Source organism: Hippocampus bargibanti, linkage group LG04, assembly GCF_051943395.1.
Source record: "Hippocampus bargibanti isolate YZ-2025 linkage group LG04, ASM5194339v1, whole genome shotgun sequence".
Lineage (NCBI taxonomy): Eukaryota > Metazoa > Chordata > Actinopteri > Syngnathiformes > Syngnathidae > Hippocampus > Hippocampus bargibanti.
Genome location: NC_142737.1, coordinates 7,271,650 through 7,289,778, shown reverse-complemented (window position 1 = coordinate 7,289,778; position 18,129 = coordinate 7,271,650). Strand labels below are relative to the sequence as shown.

The following is an 18,129-nucleotide window of genomic DNA, read 5'->3' as shown; positions in this document are numbered from 1 at the left end:
TAGCGAGATAGAAAGATACCTAGATAGCCAGATTGCTAGCTAGACAGACAGCTAGATAGATAGCTAGCTAGGTTTTGATATGCTCTTTTTTAGCATTGGGCTAATAAAAGGCCAGCCCACAAAAACTTTTGCCAAAAACTGGTGCAAAATATCTTCTTAAAATGCAGAAGCAGCACTAAAAGAATGTGTCTTTCCTACAGCCTAATTTAAATCGGAACATTCGGTGACCTTTAAGACTCACAATGGCCAAGGAGGCGTTATGTGTGACCTCATTAGATCAAATGTGAAGAGCATGATGAAAAGGACTCTTTAAAAAACTGTGGCGCGAAGGTTAGGGTCACCACTGCGGTGGCCCTCAAGGAACCACAGAAGTAGTTCTTGATCCTGCAGCGATGGGACACTGATATCTGCGAAATGTTGTACAAGTGATCATTTGAAAATGTGAACATTGGACAGATTTACCGAAATAAAGTGAACCATTTTGATGAGGACCCTTGTTGTGGTAAATGATCAATAGGTCACTTCTTCGAAAGAATATCATTCATGATTCATAAGAACGCAATCTAACATGATTAAAGGGAGTTTGTCAAAATTTCAGCAGCGTGTATCAAATCCTTTAAGCCCTCGCCTTCAAAAAGGTTGGTGACTTCAACCAGCCCTTGCTATGCAAATGCGAGATGATATTTGTGTTTTGCCTATATTGCTTTATCAATGCGGCAAAAATAGGTCACATTTCCTCCGTATTCCCGGCTATATTTGTGCTTTCATCCATTTGTATACTGGAATACATGAGAAAATTGTGGAAGGATTGGATGCATTGTGCTCCCACCAATTTGTTTTAGCATTTCTCATTGATCTAAAAGAGTATATACGATGGATAAAAGAGTGAGATTTGAATGTATTTGAAAGAGAACAAAGGCGTTCTTGGAAGGAGACTAATAAGGGTGGAAGAAAAGTCGTGAAAAAAAACTCATTAAGTAAAAGTCAGGAAGCAGTCAAAGATAAAAGCAGTGGAAAAATGGAATCGCTGGCATCATTGTAGTAAAGGGTCAGATGCGATTGCTGCAATGCCCCATTTATTAAAGTCTGAAAATTGGCACTTCTTTCTTTTAAGGACTTTTTGTCAAGTAGGGAGGTTTAAATCTCGAGTGACAAAACAGAGTGAGAGATAGACTTACTTTGGCCACAGTTGAGGATGCCAGACGCTGCGTGGCTGATCTGAATGCGGCTGTGTGCTGCTTTTTGTAAAGCTCCTCTGGATGCGTTTCCACCTGACACAACATAAACAGTTTTTAGTAGAAATAACATGGAGGGTGATTTCACTAAAAGTGAGATTCAGATATGCTGTCGCATGTGTGAAAAGGAGAACAGTCACCATTTCGTTTTTAGTAGTTTAGTGAACATTACAAACAGTGAAACACACAAAAATCTGAAATTACAAAAGGAGAACATCAACAAAGAAACAATGCTAGCCAATACTAGTAAAAGCACACGTGAAAGCTAACTTTGTCGCTCACTCTCAGTTACGCTCCTTAAAGGACAACCGACGTCACTTTTTTGTTTTTTAACTGACCAGAAAAACGTTTTATAGCATCTAAAATACCCAAAACACGCAGTATGATATTTTTACTCAAATGCAAAACACCAATAAAAATGACTTAAAGTGTCCAAAATCTGCAAAAAATGTAGCTGCGAATTGGGCATTTTCAGAAAGTCCCGCCCCCAGTTTGTGACGTCACGCCAAGACGTCTTGCATTGCTTGTGAATGGCAAAACAATGGCTTCAGATTCGGAGAATATGCTTTCTTGTTACACATCCAGTTATCAGAATCAGAATCAGAAAACCTTTGTTCGGTGCAACACGAGGTTGTACAGCAAAATACATTGACGTGATGGAAGGACCGCTACAATGCGTCTTTTTTACGGTCAAGGGCGGTCCTTTAGTGACGTCACGTACGGACTCGTCACCAACTCAACAACAAGACTTCCTGAATATTCAGCGCGAGTCTTAAAACGTAAAATATAGCTATATGCGGTGGAATGGTTGTAAAATACGCTCAGTAGAAGTCATTTGAAGCCATTTTACAAATTATGAACACAACTTGTCCGGAGACGTCGGTAGTCCTTTAAAGGCACATACATATAATGTTATAGTTGTTGTGACTCAGCTTGTCATAACAAGCAGTAATTTCTGAATATTCTACTTTTTTGATTCGCATGAATTTACCTGGTAATCTCCCGGGCTGGGTCCTTGTATGGACTCCTTGTTTAGGAAAATGCTGCTTCGTTGAGCGGTGGAGCCAAATCCCCCTTTCCTGGCTCGCTCTGAATATGCCCTTTTCAAACTTTCCTGGGCCAAACCCAAGTCCAGGACATTGTAGGAGCCGGGACCTGGACACAGTACACAAGGAATGTCAATGTATCAACAAATACAGTTCTCAATAGAACACTGTGAATATTATGGTTCACTCAAGTCAAAGTCCTGGTTGGGAGTCATGGGTCTACACTGCTGTAGTTTTTTGGTTTTTCAATAATAATAATAATAATAATAATAATAATAATAATAATAATAATAATAATAATAATAATAATAATAATAAAAAAACATTTCATTTATAAGCGACTTTCAAAACGCAAATGGCCGCCGCTGCTCACCCGGACAAAAAAAATATGTGACTGTAAAGTGTCCTTGAGAGTTTTGAAAGGCGCTTATAAATGAAATGTATTATTATTTTTATTTACAGTCAAAGGATAGGTTTTTCTGTAGGAGAGCAGCAGTAGCCACACGTGCCAGCGTTCACTCAAAATAACTCAAATAGATAGAAAGCTAGCTAATAGATAGTTAATAGCTAGATAGCTAGCGGGATAGATAGATAGCTAATAGATAGCAAGCTAGCTAGATGGCGAATAGATCGCATATAGATAGCAAATAGATAGCCAGCTAGATAGCTAGCTATATAGCGAGCTAGTTCATTAGCACTGCAGCCATAATTTACCAAATGACATTTTTGGCTTTGTCAACCCCCAACTCCCCAACCCCCAAGTGTTTATTTATGTTAATGTTGAAAGAAGAACATAATTAAACAACACTAATGGGTTTGCTTACAACCAGCAAACACAATATTGCAAATTAACACAAATTAGCTAATATTGCCCCCACAGTCCCCCCCCCCCCCCCAACCTCCCAAAAATGTAATGTGATGCAAACTGAGCCAACTGTGATGCTTATATAAAAGGGAGACACATTTGAGTGTTATGCCAACTGCCTCTATCGGACTTTGTTTAGCTCATAAAAGGCAGCCAACCACTTTACTGTAATTCTGTGCCAACTCATAATGGAAGCAAAATCTATATTTGCTATTCAAATAAACGAGGTAGTGGATGATCTGTAATTGTTGATTATTGACAGATGTTATGGATATTTTCAAGACATTCTGTCTAACCATTCAAATATCAACACTTTTGAACGTGATTGCAAGTGACAGATAAAGATTTCGAGCCAATGTCTAGCTAAACTTGGCGACTTGACGAGATGCGCTATTCCTGTAATAAGAAAACTTCTTATTAAAGGGAAACACAGACACAAGTGCAAATCTAAAAATATAATGAAAGGAAATCAAGTTTTCAGGTACAAACTAACCTGGTGTGCAACCTCCATTGCGGTTCAGCGGGAAACGTTCCGCTGTGACACCAAACGGGCATTTGCGCATTCTCGTCGCATTGTGTGACGTTTGAATGGTGTGTCGCGGGTCATTATAGGCACCAACCGGGGGCGACACTTGTTTGGCAGGTTTGAACCTCTAAAGTACAAAGCAGAAAGGGATCAGTTCTTGATACTGTAGCACTCACCAAGGTGTACGCTAATGCTCATTTAGCGCCGCTAGCATTTCCTTTGGGAGCATCTTAAGTCTAAAACCACTCTGCAATCACTCCCTGGACAACTGAGATGCTAATGGGCTTCATCCAGGAATACACAACACAAGACCTTACTCCTTATTTCACAAAATATATAAGACCTAAAGTCTTCCTGGCCTAACAACAAGCACAGTTCTGGTTCCAGAGGAGGCGTTTTTAGGAGGGGTTTTTTTCTCAGGCAAAATTTATATTAGCACTACTCAAGTTGCGCTTGTCAAGCTCGACTTGATAGACCTTTCATCAGAGGTTCTGCGTGTCAGTCGCCGTGACGCTAAGTCAGCCTCAGCAGCACTTATAGCACACAGAGGCCATAAGGTTCAGCACAAGTACTGGAAAGCATTGGAATCAAGCGGCCTGGACTTTACATGATTCATTTTCATGCTGTGTCATTCTCCATTTTCTAGCACTCCTTTGGGGGGATATTATTGAAAATGGACATTTTGAAATGTCATATACAAATACTTGGGCCTGCCTGCCCATCCCTTAAGTGTAAAATGAAACAACTATTTCTGAAAATGCTTCTTTGTACGAGCCCTTTTTGGATATCCACCAATTGGAGTGACGTAAGGTACAGAACAGCTAGCAAGAAGCTAAACTTTCTAAAGTTATCTCTTAACTCATTTGCTGCCATTCCCAAATGTATTCGAGAATTGAAAAGTGTGACGTGGAGCGCCATTCCCGAATTTTTTCGTGTTTGGTTTTTCTTGTGGGGGCTGACGATAAAGCACTGGTCACACCTCTGGCAATGTTTTACCCTTCCACAAGGGGGCAGTATTTACATTTTCTCCATGTTAGCGCTTTGTTACAGTTTCAGCTGTTGTTAAAGCGCTATATAAATCAATATGTATTGTATTGTGTACAGCTGCCCCAATTTCAAGCTCATATAACTCCAGACCCATATAACTTAGGAATTAACTCTTTTTCGGATGAAAGAAGAGAGTCGAAGGTTTCTAACGCTACATTGAACGTTTATGTAGTCCTAAAACTCAATATTCTGTGGGTTCTGCAATTTAAGTGGAAATGACAAAAACCCTGTCAGTGGAGTGGACACATTTTTGCACATCGTTTGGCAGCGAATGAATTAAACAACATGCCAAAATTTTCATGTTTTTCTACCTTATTTCCTTTTGTTCTTTACTTCCTTCACTATAATAATTTTCATTTTAATTTGTGAATAGACTGGATCGCCGGGATGCACTATGTGCTAAACATTTTGACATACTCTAAATTTATGAACAATTTCACACCCAAAAAAGACTATGCTTCGTTAGCAACACATGAGATATTACTTGACATATTCCAAACATACACAAAGACCGAAGAAGAAAAGTTGCATGAATAACTGTGTTGTCACATAACCCGCTGTTTGAAGGCCACCACATTCAACGCATGTTACACATGCGAGGAGGCCCATCTGTCAAACTCATGCTGTGCCTTTTTCTCTTTTTTCCAAGTTTTCCTCTCCACAAAAAAAGACTCCCAACTGAGCTTGGTTGGCACTTTACTGAAGCTCATTTGAATTCTGTTGTTGAGCTTGTTTTCTTCCAAACCACAGACACACACACACACACACACACACACACACACACACACACACACAGACACATTCCAAGCCCCCCCCCCCCCCTCTCAAAAAAAAATCCCACATGTGGTTATTGTCCAAATGATATTGCGGCAAAATGGTGAAGAGCCTATAGTTGAGGCGACAACTGGGCGGATTCCAACCGTTCGTTCCCCCTTATCCTCTCATCCCTCCCTCAGTGCCTCCTTATCTCATTGCCTCTCTATCCCTCTGCGGGAGTACAGGCAGAGTCACACCAAGATGAACATCTAAGAAAACTGTTGCCCGAGGTTCTAACGCCACACACACACGCACACACACAGACACACACGCACACACGCAGGCACAGCATGTGGTCAAAGAAATTAGGTCGGAAACTCTGCCTTCCATAGACGCGCAATTGCGCTTTTGTGCCAGTCATGGCAAATGCTAAAAAATGGATGACAGCCCTATCAGCAGAAATTGACCTTATTCCTCTTTTCTTTTCCATTGCATCTACTCGTCACCAAAATTGGAATTTATACAGACCCGGTGTCTCCTCGTCAATGGATATGTTGTTCCTTATCCTGACAGCTTGGTCTTATCCCAATAAGCCGAGCCATTTCATGACATGTTGTTCCTTGCCCTGACTTGCTGTTCCTGTTCTTGACATATGGACACTTTAGCAGTGGCGGGCCGTGCATATCATCCCTGGGCCTTCAATAGTGCTAAGTCTGAATCAATCCATAGCTGCGAATATAAATAAAAAGTGTGGTATGATTTAATAGAGGGTGCCGTTAGTCAGGAAGTAACTTGTGAAGAAAGAAATACTGTCATTAAACTTCGAGTTTTTACCATCAACGCGTGGATTCATCATATGGCGTCAGAAGTTGCTTTTTCACACCGCAGAAAAGATTGAACAACAAGATGGCGAAGAATCAATAATAACATCATAAAATTGTAATATTTGTTTTTTGCTATACAAAAATTTATTCGGGAATTGAAAATACTGTATGACGTTCATGCTTGGGTGCCGATCAAGCGTTGGCCATTGCCTATGGCAATGTTATTTTTCTTTTCCACAAGGGGGCAGCATTTCGCTTTTTTCGATGTTCGTGCTTTGTTCCAGCTTCAGCTGTTGTTAAAGCGCTATCTAAATCAATATGTATGTATTGCATTGTATTTTGGACGGCCGCCCTCATTTCAAGCTCATAAAACTACAGACCCATATATTTTAGGAATTATCTCAATGCAAATAACTCTACAACCAAGTAAGGTCGAAATAAACATTTTTTTTCTCATGAAAGAAGACAGTCTAAGGTTTCTAACGCTCTATTTGAATGTTTAGTCCTAAAACTCAATACTCTGTGGGTTCTGGAATTCAAGTGGCAATGACAAAAGCCCTGGCACTGGAGAGGACACATTTTTGCACACGTCTGGCAGTGAATGAGTTCATAAGAATTTATGGACAAAATATAATTAATATTATTCTGTGATTCAGATATTATTAGGCCAGAAGAGAAGGCCTTGCAGGCCCTGATGGTCCACCACTGTACGTTAGTAGGTATTATTCGACTCCACAGTGTCCACTTTGTTGGGGCGCCCCTTCATCTCTTACATTAAAATCTCAAAAAACAGGCTTTCGCAGCAATGCATTTTTGTTTGGAAATCATTCAAATAAGCACTTGAATGTGCGTTTCAAAACCTTCCTGCTTTTGAACGTGCTAATAAACTCACGTTCACCTCATATCTGAAAATCGCACAGAAAAAAAAAATGGAGCTCAGCGGCAAGATCTAGGACACGTACAGAACAACGTTTTCCTATGAGAAGCCGCTAATTGACTGCATTTATCTCCCAGATTATATCCGGGAAATATTTTCAGTGTTGGCACTATGCAGAGTAATGTCCCTAAATGCATCCAAATGGATCCTAATTTGTTTATCTGGGCCGATGGAATCAATAGTTTTCATCCTACGGGCACAATGAAGCCATATTGTGCATCATCTTGTTGGAATTGTACAAGTCAAATACAAAGTGACAAAGTGGAGTGAATGCACTTAATGGGGATGAGTCCGGCGTGGGCTGCCATCACTGCGAAATCTATCTTTGTTTATGAAGAGCGCATGTTGTACTATATGGTAAGCGACTCTACGATTCTCCATCAAGTGTGTACTATTCATTCTACAAATGTGGCAAAGCAAGGAAATTATGAAATCAAATTGCCTACAGCCTACTTCCAGTTCTTCATCCACTTCCTGTTCCTGGTTTGCTCTTCCTGCTCCATGTCTTAATGGATGTCCGACGCCTCAGGACAAGTTGTGTCCATAATTTGTAAAATCACTTCAAATGACTTCTACTGAGCATATTTTACAGAGATTCTATATAGCTATATTTTACGTTTTAAGACTCGCGCTGAATATTCAGGAAGTCTTGTTTTCGAGCTGATGACGATGGCTGACGTTACGTCACGTCTGCAACGCCCCTGACCGAGAAAGCGACACACAATGCATTTTGGGTACTTAGTTTGGTTTGAAAACTTCGTGTTGATCCGTGTTGATGGCGAAAACACCTAAATAACGCGATGGTGAATCGTGTGTTGCACCAAGACTACTATTTGATACTAGTTGAAAAATAGTTTCAACTTCAAATTCCAAGTAGCCCATTTCCAACAGAGCTTGGGCGCCATCTTGTGCGTTTTCTGGGACGCTACATTGGAGTCCTGGCGGCTCGAATTGATACGGGAGGACTTATTTAATCGATTGCAGACATTTATGCTTTCCTCTTCAGAACTATTTGAATCATATTCATAACTGGATGAGTAACAAGAAAGCATTTTCTCCGAATTTAAAGCCATTGTTTTGATTCTAGAGCAAGGCAAGACGTCCTGGCGTGATGTCATTAACAAGAGGGCGGGACCTTCTGAAACTCGGCATCTCCGAGGTCATTTTGAAGTAGTTTTGGGACACTTTAACTCATTTTTATTGGAGTTTTGCATTTGACTAAAGATATCAGCCTCCGTGTTTTGGGTATTTTAGATGCTATAAAACGTTTTTCTGATGTCAGTTAGCAAACAAAAAAAATGGTGTCGGTTGTCCTTTAAAGTTCCTGTTTCTGACCAGTTCTTACTTTCGGTATGCATTTCTGTGTTGTTTTTACTTTCCCGATTTGCTTATCCTGTTCTTGAATTGCTCTTACTGCATTTTGACATATCTTCCTTAACTCGACTATCGTATTTTTCGGTGTATAAGGCGCACCTGCGTATAAGAAGCTGGGTCATCTTTTGAAGAAAATGAAGGCTTTTGGGTGTGCCTTATACACCGGAAAATACATTATTTGTTATTTGTTTCAGACTTGTTCTGGGTTTCTGAGTCGCCCGCTTTCTGTTCTGGTCTCTGTGCTTCTTCAGAGCTTGGTTTGGTATTTTAACCTGTCTGCGAGAAATATTGGCCTATCGAGATGACTTCCCGAACAGCTACGATTGAGCTCCATAAGTAGCCAGGCAAACATGTAATATGATAAGTACATGAGTACCGTATTTACCGTCATTGGAGGTGCAACCCCCAATGAATGGTGTATATACAAGCTCTTTTGACATATAAGGCACATCAGTGAATACGATAAACATTTATCAATTCATATATTTGGAATTTTTTTGTCATTCTTCAAAGAATGACAAAAGTTTTCCAAATATATGAATTGATAAATGTTTATCAAATGTACTGCACATAAGGCCCGACAGTAGAGCCTGGAGTTACGCACTATTTCTTCTACTGGGGGACATGTTGGTGACAGCTGACAGTAGTTGCAAGCCCTGTTGTGGCTCAATATTACTTCACATATAAGGCACACCTGCATATATAAGGCACAGGGTCATCTTTTGAAGAATATCAAGGCTTTTGGGTACGCCTTATACATCGGAAAATATGGTAATTAGGTCGATTCAACCTTGCCCTCTCCGCGAGTCAATATTGTATTGTAAAACCGGCAAAGTGGCGGCTGAGTTGCATTTGCATTGTACCTCAGTCTGCGAAAGAAAGGAGGCGGTGACTTGCTGCTTTTTGTCACTGCTTTTGTCAAACTGTCCTCTGATGTCATAGTGGCCAGGACCAGGAATGCCCTGTATAAGGACGACATATTATACATATTAAACAGGTAATCGCACCTCACCACCTTTTTTTAATGGTCAATCTTCCAAATTATTATCAACAGTAGAGGCAAAAAAATACGGTACTTTCCTGAGTATAAGGCGCACCCCCAATGAATGGTGTATTATCAAACTTTTTCTATATATAAAGCGCACCGGACTATAAGGTGCACCTTCAATGAATGAAAATAGTTTTCCAAATGTAAAAAAATATAAATATATCAAGGCTTTTTTTAGATGTAAGTCACACCACATTACAAGGCGCTACAGTAGAGGCAGGGTTACACCTACTTCTTCTACAGGGGGAAATGGAGTAGTTCCGAGATAGGTTGTGTCTCAATATTATTTCACATATAATGCCCACCTGCCTATAAGGCGCAGGGTCATCTTTTGAAGAAAATCAAGTTTCGTGGGTGCACCTTATACACCAGAAAATACAGTACATAACATAAAAAAATACAAAAACCATAATATTATAATTGTTCTACCAATCACTATAAATTGTCGGCCTAGCTGAATGAATGATTATTTCTGATTACAAAAAAACAAAACAAAAAAATTGTGGTAAATGAATAAAAATGTAAACACAAAAAAATAATATGCCATGGCGCAGTGGTTAAATATCACTAGTCAAAGGTGTTTTGCTTATTGATTGGGGCTCGTTTATTCAATTTTTCACGTGTCCTGTTACGAAACGTCCACCCGACGGTTGAAAATGGTGCTAGTTTGGTTTTTTTAAACATCGCACAGGGCGTTGCTGAGTAACTCTAGTGGGAGTCCTGTTGGGTACCCCTAAAAGTACATTGTATATTTTCAAAAATGCAAAAATTCAGGGCAAGTTGAGACACCACAAATCGGCAATTTATTTGTTGTATGGTCTGCAATTTTCACTGTCAAAACCGAAGTGGACTACCATGGTCCATCCAAAAGATTTTTTCCTAAAAAAACGACAGGAAATAAAATGCAATGTGTGTTCGTGAATTTCTGCAAAAAAAAAAAATCTTGTGTAAGATCAATTTTCATTCAGTATGTGAACAGGGTTGTTATTGTCTGAGTATAATACTTCCCATGTCCAAGAGAAAAGAAGCCATTTTCTAGCCTAAAACTCACACAGGGCCGCTTCTTTTTGATGGCTTTATGTGCAACACCTTTTGTTGCTTGTGCTTTTACGATTGACAAAAAAAATAAAAATTCAGGGGCTGCGTTTGCACCCCGCGGTCCTCGGCAAAAAGGAAAAAATAAATTGTTATTTCGGAAAGTGTGCGAAACAACATGGTGTGTGGCAAAATCATAAATATATATATATTTTTAAATATAATCCTGAAAGCAAAACACAACAACTCAGAGGCTGACTATTTTTAACAGAAGCTCTGCATTTGAAACTGACAATGTGAAGTTGGTGAGTCAATTTCGAGACAATGTCTGTTGACAGCTGCATGCAGTGATGCATTGTGGGAAGTGTGACACAAAGTGTGTATTGATGCAAGTATTGAATTGGATTGGATCAGCCTTTATTAGTCTCGAAGTGGAGAAATTTACATTTCATAATAGCAAAGTGATGCAAGTAAGAGGAAAGGAAGAAGTGAAAAACAAAATACAGGAGCTTCTGTAAAGGCAGAGACTCTCGCGGCGCCATGTTGAAGTCAAAACAACAACAAAAAAAAACTAAATCACAAATAATGTGACACAACACAAAGACACATACAGTCATTCAATTTTAAGCAATTTCTGTACCCTCTTTGTTGTTTGAAGCAGTACTAGATGAAAGGGGAAAGGATCAAAATGTCCTTTTAACCAGTGGATCAGGGATGTCATGGTGAAATGTGCACACCGGCTACAAGCTAAATGTTGAAAACAAAAACAAAGCTGTAGTATTCATTGATGAAAAGAGACTGTCTCACATCTCCTGTCCCACGTAAATCCGCTTCAACTCCAAATCGCGACAGTTCCACATACGCATCGGCGAAACATATTTATCACTGAAAAAAGCAGGGCTGTGAAAATGCTGCCCTTTACGGGTGCAAAAAAAGCACAATCACCCCAGAGCTGTCCAGCGATGACTGTCAAATGGCACAGACATTCCTCCCAAATCAAAAACAGTGCTGGCATATTGGTGCTGGCCAAAAGGCGCAACCGCTCAGCACAGTCTCCTCCTTGATAAATGTCATGGCCAAAAATGCTAAAAACAATTCATATCCGTTCCACATGACGCACAACAACTCTAAGTGATAAAAGAAAACACAAAAAACAACAGAAAGAAAAAAAATCAAGGTTCGTGAGAGCACTTGCTGACGCCTGCCCACTCGGGCGCCATCTTGGGCTTCTGGACAATCGAAACTGCTTTTCCGTATGTGTATTTGGATATTAAACGACATCCTTGATTTACAAGTTGAAATCATTCCATGACTATCCTCAAAAAATCAAAACTAGGACAGTGTGATAGCTTTTCTTTTTAACAAACCGATACCATTTTGAATATTCAGTGTTGGAATATTCATTGGTACTGAATTCTGATATTGAATTATTAAAATTGGGGGTTTTGTTTTCAGGATATTGTAAAATAGTGTGAGTCGGGAATGTTACCCCTCTTTTGTACCAATTACCAATGGGATTCAAAGGTCACATGATAATGTAGAATATTTTAATGACGGTAATAACGACGTGTCTCATAATCGTCATCATTATCATTATGATGATGTTCACCATGAACAGAAGGTTTGGGTTCTATTTCACTTCCAACAGTGCGGCACGCACATTTTCAAAGTGCAGCATGTCCAAAAACGATGATTTAATGAGCTTCAGTGGGACAGCAAAGGTAGAAAAGGTGTTTTGTCCTGCGTGTCCCCCGCTGTGACTAATGATCCATCTGCTTTTACGGGTGCATACGTAACATAGTCCTGTGCTGTGCGATTTTAATGATGATGGATGGAAGGAAAAGCATCACAGAGGGGGAGGTCCAAATATACCATGGTAGCTAGCGTGTGTGTGGAAGGGCAAATTTTCAAAGTCACGGGTAAACCCACTAATATTTAAATGTGCGAAATGTATGTTTTTAATTTTGGTGGGGTTTTTTATTTTCGAAAAAGGTGGAAGGATAGACAAAGAGGCATATTGTGTTTGACAGAAAGATGTTTCACACAAGCTCACACACACGTCAAATCTTATGCAGCATACGCTCTCCATTCTAAAGGGTGAGGAAGGAGAGGGGGTGCTCAGCACGCTGTGGTTCACACACAGGTGAGTAACTCCTCCACAACATCAACAATGTGTTTTGAGTGTGGGGGACCTTAAGATGGCATTGTACTGCCCCCTTACGGTATCAAAGATGAGAGAAATGTGAGTGAATAAAACCCCTTCAATGTTTCATGTATGTGACTGAATGGTCGGTTATTAGGTGAATTGTATTTTGTTGTGAACAATGAGTACATTTGCAAATCCAGTCATGACGAATTGGATTATTTTGCCACACGATAAAAAAAAAATGGTAAAAAAAATGCATATATATATATATATATATATATATATATATATATATATATATATATATATATATATATATATATATATATATATATATATATATATATGATTATTATTATTATTATTATGCACTCATATATATATATATATATATATATATATATATATATGATGATGATGATTGTTATTATTATTATTATTATTATTATTATTATTATTATGCACTCAAATAAATTACTTTTTTCTCTCATAAAAGTATGAGGTGTAATTGTGCTATTTTTCATTGAATAATATTCTTGACTAAACCAGGACTTGAATTAAAATGCATGTTTTTGTAAAAATCATGATAACGCTTCAATCATTTTATTTAACTTTTGTCAAAATAAATGACATAAATAACATTTAACTCATTCCCTGCCATTCCCGAGCAGCATGGCGTGGAGCGCTATTCCCGAATTTGTTCGGGTTTTGGTTTTTCTTGCGGAGGGGTTACCAATAAAGCGCTGGTCAGGCCTCTGGCAATGTTTTTACCTTCCGTGAGGGGTCAGGATTTCCATTGTTTACATGTTACCACTTTGTTATATCTTCATTTGTTGTTAAAGTGCTATATAAAACACTGTGTGTATTGCATTGTATTTTGGACAGGCCCCCTCATTTCAAGCTCATCTAACTCCAAACCCGTATAACTTAGGAATAACTATTTTTTTCTAATGAAGGAAGAGAGTCTAAGGTTTCTTACGCTGCATTGAATGTTTATGTAGTCCTAAAACTCAATATTCTGTGGGTCTGCAATTTCAGTGAAAGTGACAAAAAACCTTGGCACTGGAGTGGACACATTTATGCGCATCGTCTGGCAGTGAATGAGCAAAATACAGTAAAGTCTCGTTATATCGATATTCAAGGGAGTCCGAAAAAATATCGATATAACCGGGACTATCGATATATCCGACCCTGTTTGCATGTAATTTTCTCAGTGCGTGCATAGAAATAGTATCGATATAACCGGGACTATCGATATATCCGATATCGATATAACGAGACTTTACTGTATACACATTAAAATGTTTTTGGGTTCTAATATCACCAGCTTCTTAAAATAATGGCTTCAGTCATATTCAAATAAAAAGGTGAGTGGTGGGGTATCTGCCTTAAACATCGCCTCAAAATGCTGCAATATTTCTTGCTAGTTCGCAGACCACTTCCTGGTTCAAGCAGGAAGTGGAGGCAGACCATATCATTTTAATTGGGAGGGGTAACCATTTCCACAAATGCGATAGTGACTCAAAATATTTTCCAAATCCAATTCATTTTGTAGATAATATATGTATTAATTTTTTAAGACCCTTTGATCACAAATCATATCGTGTGATTATCATAAAAAATGTGCTTGCCTTCTTGTGTTCCAGTTGGGTCAACAATTGGTGGTACCGAGGAATGACAAGTTCCGCCTTGACCCTCCCCTCTTTTTGCATGTTTACGTTTTCGTAGTGCGTTTCAGGAACACTGATATGAACATTTGAGATAAGAAGCACAAATCGTAAGTCACTTAAAAAATATTCATGTATCATAGTGTGGTAGATGATGCTCACATTTCAGGGTAGTAGTGGGCCGGCCCCGGACTTTCATCATTGGTCACCTGATCTCTCCTGCCTGCCATGTTGCCAAAGTATATGCCTTTGTATTTACGGGTCTTCTCAGCCTGGAGACAAAAAGACCCAAAAAATGTGTTATAAGACTGTGGTGAGGAGGTTGAGATAACACCAAGGTGAATGGATGGTTCAAAAAAAATACAATGGACTAATTTATGTTTTAACTGCGTTGTCTTACGGAGTCAAAGGTGAACATGTCGGCATTCATCTCATTTTCCCCAGATTAAATAGACCTCTTTTGATAAGTTTTCCGTGACCTGGCTGTCCGTCCCTGTTCACTCAAACACATCTTGGGAAGAGCGGGAAGAAGAACTATTAAGTCTGACTCAAAGGGGAAAAATTCCACGGGGTTCCTGTCTCCTGCTCTCCATCTCAACATTGAGAGCACACAGCAAGATTGCAGGTTCAATCCTTCCACTATCCCTGCCAGCCAAACAAAAGATTTCTTGATAAAGTAGTTGCGTTTCGAAACTGCATGGCTCGCAGGCGGATGCAAGCGAGCGCTGATGTTGTTGCCGCGAACATGGGGTCTTTATGTGCAAATTGCTTTTTGAGGTCTCGCAATGCTTTTAAAAATAGAGCAACAAACACAGGGCTTGTAATAATCGACAATGTTTAAATGCTGAAGGGAGTTTGCAACATGCATTGTTTAAATTAGATGTGTTTTCCTCCTTATGCTAAAAAGCTTATTGTATTATATATTGTACAGTTTTCCACATATAATATAAAAAATATAGAAAGGTTTTCAAAATATAAGTCACACCACATTATAAGGCGCTACAGTAGAGGCACTATTTCTTCTTCAGGGGGTAATGTGATGAATGGTGTATTTTCAAACGTTTTCTACATATAATATGTAACTGGGTATAACACGCACCTTCAATAAATGACAAAAGTTTTATAAATATAGAAATATAGAAAGGTTTTCCAAATATAACGACACACCACATTATAAGGCGCTACATTAGAGGCACTATTTCTTCTACAGGGGGAAATGTGTTGAATGCTGTATTTTCAAATGTTTTCCACATATAAGGCGCACCGTCAATGAATGACATAAGTTTTATAAATATAGAAATATAAAAAGTTTTCTAAGTATAAGTCACACCACTTTATAAGGCGCTACATTAGTGGTACATTAGTGGTACATTAGTACTTCTACAGGGGCTTCTCAAGGCTTTTGGGTGTGCCTTATAAATCAGAAAATACAGTATTTTGGCGTCTTTTATTTTTGTTGTTTCACTTCTAATTGTGTACGTTTTAATTGTGGAGTTGCCATCATGAGGCATGTCATTTGATTTGGAGAGGTAACCCAATAGTGTGGTGATTGTTTTATGCATTAGATATCAAATATATGAAGCATTAGGTTACTTTGGACTACATTGGAAGTAACACCTACATTAAAAGGATTGTAGTATGCTGGGCCTAGGGTCGTGTCTCTGTGCGGAGGCTCCTGTTTTCGAAGTACACCCGACCTGTCTTCCTCATAGCCGCACGCCTGACCCGGGGAGGGAATAGATGGCACATCGTAGTGGCTAGCAATGTGCTGCAGTAAACTTTTAGCGGGATGCACCTGCAAAGAGAAATTGGATTGGATGTATTACCTTTAATTGTCTCGCAGTGGACAAATTTACATTTCACAGCAGCAAAGTGATGAATGGAAGAGGAAAGGAAAGAAAGAAGTCGAAAAACAAAATACAGGAGTTGCTGGAAAGGTAGCCACTCTTGCGGTGCCATCTTGAAGTGAAAAAAAACAAAGAAACTATTTATATTTTTTTTATTATGTTCTATCACAAATTGTTTGACTTTAATATTTTTAATGAGTTTGAAAAGAAAACGAAAAAAAAATCTGAGTATTTTTTCTTTATCCACTTTTTAATGTGTTTGTTCGAGAATAATGTCGAATATGTGAAGATATGTGTGTACATTTTTAAATAAAGTTGTCCTATCATGTTTAATCTTTATGGATTAAAAGCCTTTAGACATTTGAATCCTTTCACAACATCTACTACACCCATCAGTTGAAGAGATGAAAAAAAAACATTAAATATTGTAAGGTTCATGTCCTGTGCAAGAAGTTCAACACTCAAATAATTTGTTTGCGTTTGATGTCAAATGATTTATCTTGAACTCTCAATGACATTAAATAAAATACTAAAAGGCAAAATACCACAATTAAATTGTGTCCTTCTGAGGGGTATGTGACACCACAAAACATCCCAACTAAATGAAGACAAAATGTCAAATATTTTTGGATATTATTAGTTTCCATTACTCTGTTTACCCGACTGCCACCAATCAAGGCCACATTTGCATGAGCTCTCACATTGTTGTGGCTGGTGGCAGCAGGCTGTGAGACAATATCATACGCCCCTGGGCCTGGACCTTCACACGGCAGGTCATCGAAGCGCCTGGAGCGGTTCCGAAGACTGCAGCCGCCATGGACATTTAGCTAAAAAGACAATTGACAATTTTTGAACAACACAGTACTGTATTGCAAAATTGCATCGGAAGTCAAGTAAGAAACCAATTATTAGAAGCAAATTATTGGTTTGTTTTCATTTGTTTTACACTTCATTGGAATTGTTTCTTTGTTTTTTTACACGAGGGTTAAATTATGATAACCATGGTAGTTGTTAAATTATGATAACCAGGGTAGTTGAGTGCCACAATATACAGCATATTAATCATTATTATTATTTTTAATATATTAATAATACCAAATCGAGGCATCCATCCTACCTTCAAAGGTGAGATATCATAGTAGCCAGGTCCTGGTTCTGTTCCACAGGACTCACTTATTAATGGTTGTCTGCTCGCCAAGGACAAAAACGGAGCATAGCCATCTATGCAATGAGGATAAACCCGTATTTAGACATTTAAAACTGCATTTAGGTGTTTTTGACTTTTAATCAGTCCTACCAGACGCTGTGGAGTGTCTAGTTGAATTTAGGTTGTATGCTCCAGGACCGACTGTTGCTGAGGTCTCACTATTTAGCAAGAAGGTTACTCTTGGAGCACGTCCGTACATGTTTTAAACCTTCCACGCTACGCTCTTTTCTTGCACATTAATGAGAGAGTGTTTAATGAGGTCAGCTTTTTTTTCTGGGCTCCTGTCTATATCGTTTCTAGGATACCATTTGAATTCTCAAGCACTCAACTCAGTCGTAGTCAAGACACCACTCGACGACGTGCCGTTAGCAATCGCAGTCTACCATCTAGTGGTTGGACATTAAAAGCCACACAATGTGTGTTGATGAGACGTCGTGTGTGTGTGGGGATGAGGGGTTCTCTGTCAAGATATTTTGCTTGAAATATCTTTGACAATAACTAATCGCCTCTCCATTTTGATCCTTTTACTTGCTTTCTTTTATTTTAAAATTTAAAATATATTATTTTAA

At 38.8% G+C, this 18,129-nt stretch overlaps 1 protein-coding gene across 1 annotated transcript in view; it reads right to left on the bottom strand.

The window, feature by feature from the left end:
* Window positions 1-18,001, bottom strand: part of stpg2 (sperm-tail PG-rich repeat containing 2) — a 40,255-nt gene extending 22,254 nt beyond the window's left edge. The window contains exons 1-10 of the mRNA XM_088993794.1: window positions 17,651-18,001; window positions 17,471-17,574; window positions 17,055-17,180; window positions 16,128-16,301; window positions 14,669-14,778; window positions 14,471-14,582; window positions 9,474-9,572; window positions 3,640-3,799; window positions 2,227-2,390; window positions 1,179-1,271 (exon numbers count right to left, since the gene is read on the bottom strand). Coding sequence (XP_088849920.1) covers window positions 1,179-1,271; window positions 2,227-2,390; window positions 3,640-3,799; window positions 9,474-9,572; window positions 14,471-14,582; window positions 14,669-14,778; window positions 16,128-16,301; window positions 17,055-17,180; window positions 17,471-17,574; window positions 17,651-17,759 — 1,251 coding nt within the window. The 5' untranslated portion in view covers window positions 17,760-18,001. The remainder of the gene's footprint in view (window positions 1-1,178; window positions 1,272-2,226; window positions 2,391-3,639; window positions 3,800-9,473; window positions 9,573-14,470; window positions 14,583-14,668; window positions 14,779-16,127; window positions 16,302-17,054; window positions 17,181-17,470; window positions 17,575-17,650) is intronic.
* Window positions 18,002-18,129: the final 128 nt, after the last annotated feature.